At 42.0% G+C, this 6,000-nt stretch overlaps 1 protein-coding gene across 6 annotated transcripts in view; it reads left to right on the forward strand.

Moving 5' to 3' along the window:
* LOC119660786 (serine/threonine-protein kinase WNK1-like) overlaps positions 1-5,194 on the forward strand; it is a 103,455-nt gene extending 98,261 nt beyond the window's left edge. For all 6 annotated transcript variants that reach the window (XM_038069583.1, XM_038069582.1, XM_038069585.1 and 3 more), the window contains one exon: positions 3,954-5,194. In XM_038069583.1, the coding sequence (XP_037925511.1) occupies positions 3,954-3,973 (20 nt within the window). In that variant the 3' untranslated portion in view covers positions 3,974-5,194. The remainder of the gene's footprint in view (positions 1-3,953) is intronic.
* The last annotated feature ends 806 nt before the right edge of the window (positions 5,195-6,000 follow it).

Genomic DNA, 6,000 nt, shown 5'->3' on the forward strand with positions numbered 1-6,000 from the left:
TACCATCCGGTTTTGTAAGAGAATCTAACTTGGTCGACTTATCCTTATTAAGGACTCTGTACAGCCTGGAAGTCTCGCATCACCTTGGAATCAACAGGTCATCACAGTTGTTGCGTACGTAAAAGAGTTGGCGCCCAACGTGGGTCCACGGTTGTTAGGTACGTAACATAGTTGGTGCTCAACGTGGGGCTCGAACCCCCGATTAAGGGTCTAATGTTCTACCGACTGAGCTAGTCGGGCAACTCTGTTATGATGAAAGTCTAGTGTTGCATCACCTTGGCACCAACATGGTCATCAAGGCTCATCGTAACAGAGTTGGCGCTTAATGTGGGACCACAGTTGTTGCGTACGTAAAAGAGTTGGCGCCCAACGTGGGGTCACAGTCATTGCGTACGTAACAGAGTTGGCGTCCAACGTGGGGCTCAAACCCCCGATTAAAAGTCACATGCTCTGCCGATTGAGCTAGCCAGTCCAGTGTCCCATCACTTCGGCACCAAAATGGTCACCAAGATGATGCAACTCTGGACTCTCATAACAGAATTGGCGCCCATCGTGGGGCCATAGTTGTTGCGCACGTAACAGAGTTGACGTCCAACGTGGGACTCCGTATGTAACAACCTATTAAGGCCACTTGATTCTGCATACACTACCAGATCCCTTAATTCTTGCGTCGGTGGGGGACACAAAGAATCATAGGCTAAGTAAGCAGAGGCAACTATCACGTTTCTCCTCTTACCATGAACCTCGTATTGCAAGTTGATCGCAACAAGGTCCAGGGAACAGAATTGTCTTAGCATGGTTGCAAACGACCCTCTCCTTACTGTAAGGCTAGCTTAAGATGGAATAGGTTTTTGTTTCATTCTATAGATACATAGGCGTAGACACACAGGATTTTCTACACTGACAAGCATGTTGGCTTTCACTTAATTGGTATGATTTACAAGGTCGATAATAAAATGTTATGTAACGTAAGGAACTTGTTGTAAGATGGTGTCACGTAATGGTTTACGCCTGCCATTTATTATTTTTTTGTTAAGGGAAGGCCGCACCGCGTCCTTAAAGAACTATTGTGCTCCATTTACTCAAGCAAGCCTATAACCGTCAGGAACTTTAGTATGTTCCCTACTTCCAGATCTTTCAACTTAACATCTGATATTAATTGTTCTCCCAGATGCCTCGACCAACTTTGCACAAGTGTGCCGGACATTGTCCTAGGACGTGTATTGAGGTTTCGTCACACTCCTTACAAAACCTGCAGGCAGTGTCCACAGATATCTCTAGCTTCCCTAGGTGATAGTTCAGCCGACAGTCACCAGTGAGAATTCCCACTATGATTTGGAGGTTCTTTTTGGTGAGGTTTAAGCAATTCTTTGTGCGCATGGGTTCGTATCCCCCAATAAGGACCCTGGACTGCTCCGCCCCTCGTAGGCCCACCCAGTATAGTTCCCTCAACCGTTCATCTTCATTTCTTAGAGTCATAGCCATGAAACCGTTTCTGATTCCACAGAAGGGTTCTGGTCCGTGTAAAGGCGTCCCTGCTCCCTTCTTGGCTCGTTCGTCCACTGCCTCGTTGCCTTTGAACCCAGCATGGCCTGGAACCCAAACTATCCGGACCTTGTTGGACGAGCCGAGTGTATTCAGTCTCTCAAGGCATTCCCACACCAGTTTAGAGTTCACTTGGTTGGACCTAATTGCCTTGATCGCTGCTTGACTATCGAGAGAATAGCTATGTTTTGGTCCCTGTAGTTCCTTTGGAAATTAAAGGAGGCACATCTGTCGATGGCGTATATATCCGCCTGGAACATACCAGTGTGCCTGCCCATTGGCCCAAAGTACATTTTCCTTGGACCAATGACACCGGCAACCGCTCCCTCTGCTGTGAGGGAACCGACAGTGTACCAAGTAATAATCAGTCTTTGGAGCTTATGTAATTTCCTGTCTTGTGTGCTGAGTTCGGTTCCTTCTGCCCAGATTATCGCTCCATAGGTAAACATTGGCCTTGCTTTTGCAGTATATATCCACAGTAGTATCTTCGGGCTGCAACCCCATTTTTTTCCTGCTATAGACCTACAAGTCATCAGAGCCCTTGTGGTTTTCCCACAAGTGTTTCCGACATGTTTCATCTCTGTTTCTCGTTTCACCTCCATATCATGTAATCTTATGGCCGTCAAGTGATCAAGCTTACGCCTCCTAGTGAATGGTACTATGGTGGTTTCTCTACCGCTTTGAGTACGAACAATGTCAGTCAAATTGGTCTGAAAGATTTAGGGTGAAAAGGATCCTTTTTACCCGCTTTCAGAATAAAGGCCACTTTTGCCCGTCTCCATGCCCTTGGTATGTATCCCAGTGCTATGCTCCCCCTTACCACCCTAAAAAGAGACTCTAAGGTAATTCCTAGGCCTCTCTGGATTAGTACTGGGAAAATGGCATCTACTCCGAGAGATTTCAGTAGTTTAAAATTTCCCACTCTCCACCTTAGCTCCACCTAGCTTCTGAGCATACCTCTTTTGCTAGTTTCCAGTTCTCCTTTCTTCTCCTTTTATTCGTTGTTCGGTGAAGACCGGATTTTGTCTCCTGGAAAGTATCCCGATGCCGCGACTGCTTCTCGAGTCCTCCTCCCGGCTTCCAATGAGACTTAGTTAGCCATAAGTTCCCCGGTCAGTAACTCTGAAAGACATATGTTTTTTTAATTACGTTTAAGAATATGCAAGCTCTTGATTTTTCACAAGAGGAGTCCCAAATTACCTGATGCTTCCTCCTTGCAGACCGCGAATTTGCCCCCGGTACACCCAGGGTTCCTGAGCACCCACTATTCCAATGTTCTCCTTTGAATGTGCCCTTGCAATTACCGCAGATGCAGCCTTCCGTTTCTATTGTCGCGGCTTTTGGCAGAAAAACTGTCACCATGTGGGTTCCTGGTATATCATCCCCAGCATATGTTGACAGTTCTACCCCTTCCCAGCCTGGCAATCTAGGAACTATGGTTCTAATCCACACTGCAGTGTCTTCCGTCGCGCAGTTCACCAGTATAAGGCCTGGTCGAAAGCGTATCCCGTTGGAGACAAGTTTCGAAGTCCATCCGTTGCACATCTGCCTGACGACAAGGTCATCAATGGTTTCCTGCTCCTCACGAGTGAGTATTTGCTGGGGAAACATTTTTGGCAGTATGGTCAGTCGAATATCCTTGGCCGTGCTAGTATAGCTAGTGGCGGGCTTCCTGAGTCCCCCCTTGTGTTCAGGTTTGGAGTTTTTGGGAGCATTCCCTTTATGCGGGCTGATCTCTGCTGCTCTCCGCTTTCTCGGCTCTGGTAGAAATGGCTTAGGTCTATTCTGAGCCTTTTCAAGAGCCTCTTCTGGTTTTAGGCCTTTCTTCAGATAGCGCAGATACCATTTAACACCTGCGCCACTGGGACCTGTCTCCTTCCTGACGTCTGATATATTTATCGCAGACGTACTTTTGCTGGTCCCTGTGTTTTGAGCAATGACGTTGTCCACACAGTATACCAATGTTAACCTTGGATCCACTGCTTGACGTCTCAACTTCTCCCTTCTTGGGTGTAATCACCTGGCTCTCAGTATTTCGGAGATGTGCCTCCGCCTGATTAACCAGCCTGCCATTTACAATGATCGTAACAGAGAGTCATGAGCGATGAAAACGAGTTTAGTTTCGCATTTTTTTTTATATTTTGATGCATACTTAACGCGCAGTATGCCCATACACACCAAGGAGACTTCATACAAGAGTTTCGTCTCCGAGTGCATTGCTTGAATTTGTATGGTTTTGGAAAAGCATTGCACATGTTCGACGTCTTTCAATAACTTGGGCGTGGGTTGGGTTCCTATTTTTTGTTTTTCTATATAGAAATGGAATTTAATTTATTTATACAGAAATAGAACTAACAAAATTACGACAGATTATGTAATCTTTCTATTCATTTGCTTACATTTTCCAGATGATTCTGATCGAACGTAACAATGGATCCTGAATCATAACAAGAAGGAAAACGGATACACCTTCATTAGGCAAACATAATAATCATCAGCAAAAAAGGCAGTAAAAACAACAACAGTAACTACAACTTCGACGAGCTCAGTATATTCAAGTATTTAAATTTAAATTATATATTTTATATATTACACAAAAACATGCAAAAAATGAAATGAAAAGATAATGTTATTGCAAAATAAAATTTAAATTGAAAAAAATCTTCGAGATTCTCCATTTCCATATTTTTGTCTGAATTGAAATATCTTTTTTTTTTATCTTTGTTGTTATTCGTTCTTCCATAATTTCCATATTTCATTTAAGGTACTCCCTTAATTAGTGCCGTGAATTCACCTTTTTTTTTCATTTTCAATCCTTCTCATTTATATATGACTTAAAAACGTATCTAGATGAATTTCGTTGTTCAATTTTCACTTTCATAATCCACATTTTTTTTTAATCATCTCAAAGATGTTTCTCCTGCTTTCTTTTGCATATTCAGTTTCATGTGTTTTTTTTTCGTATCTGTGATGTGGTGTTCGATTTTCCAGGACATTTTCTTTTTGTCTTCTCAAGGCTGAGTTCTCTATGAATATTTTTCCAGAATTAATTTGCTTTTTTTTCCTTTTTTCCGAGAATTTTTTGGAGATTTCTATTTTTTTTTTATTTTTTTTTATTTTTTTTTTGAAGAATTCTAGCGTCTATTATGCGCCGTATTATAGTTGAAAATTTAAAAAACAAAAAAAAAGAGTTCACATGATCGAGACGATATTATGTTGCCAGTATAAGAGTGAGATCTCAGGGGGAGGGGGATATGAAAGGCTGAAACTAAAGGAGCTGTTATGATCCTCAATAATTAATGACTCCAAAGTTTGGTTCTGTATGAATGAGAAGGTTCGCTTGGAAGATATAGAATGCAAAAATATGGATGAATGGTTGATAAAAAAAAATTTAAATTGAAACATAATCTTTTGAATTCAATGAATGACACTTTTTTTTTTTCTTTAAATTTATAATTTCCTGAAATTTTGCAAATATTCAGAAATTCAAGATGAATTTTCAGGCCGAATAGTCGATCTACTGAACTTTAATATTGAATATTATTAGATTTAAAATATGTTTTCTCCTTAATTAACATATTATATATTTTTACATTTATTATAATCTATTTTAGTTGTGTTTTTTGTATATAAAGTTCTATAAAACCCATACTCAGATCAATTTAATTTTGGGTAAAACTTAGAATCCTCTATTTCTCATCATTATCATCATCATCAACGGCGCAACAACCGGTATTCGGTCTAGGCCTGCCTTAATAAGGAACTCCAGACACCCCGGTTTTGCGTCGAGGTCCACCAATTCGATGTCCCTGTCTAGCGTTCTGACCTGCGGCATCACTCCATCTCAGTCAGGTTCTGCCTCGTCTTCTTTTTCTACCATAGATATTGCCCTTACAGACTTTCGGGCTGGATCATCTTCATCCATACGGATGTGATATCGCTCATAGATTTCGTCGTTATGTAGGCTACGGAATCGTCCATCCTCATTTCGGGGGTGAAAAATTACTCGAAGGATTCTTCTTTCGAACCCAGTCAAGGGATCGAATTTTCTTTTCGAAAAAATCAAAAATTGACTGACGATTTCGTCCAGGGCACAGGCAACTCATCAGACGCTGCCTCACCTTTGCCCTGGGAGCAGCGTGACCAAAAGTGCCAACAGGTGGAAAGACGCTCCCTTTTATCATCGCAAAAACACGACAAGGTTGGGAATTATATTGGCTTAAAACGCCAGTCGTTGTAGTCTAAGCTAGACTAAGGCTAAAACTAGGTTGTTGTTTAGGATCTCCGGGATCCTAAGTCCACATCCACGTGATGGTGGACCGGACTAAATGAGGAGCAACTTACTCCCGCGTTTTTTAGTCCTTGGATCCCTAGTTTGGAGCGTAGCACTCGAAGCATTAAAAATCGAAAAAATCAAAAATTGACTGACAGTTTCGTCCAGGGCAGAGGCAACTC

This window comes from Hermetia illucens, chromosome 7, assembly GCF_905115235.1.
Source record: "Hermetia illucens chromosome 7, iHerIll2.2.curated.20191125, whole genome shotgun sequence".
In the NCBI taxonomy this organism is placed as follows: Eukaryota; Metazoa; Arthropoda; class Insecta; order Diptera; family Stratiomyidae; genus Hermetia; species Hermetia illucens.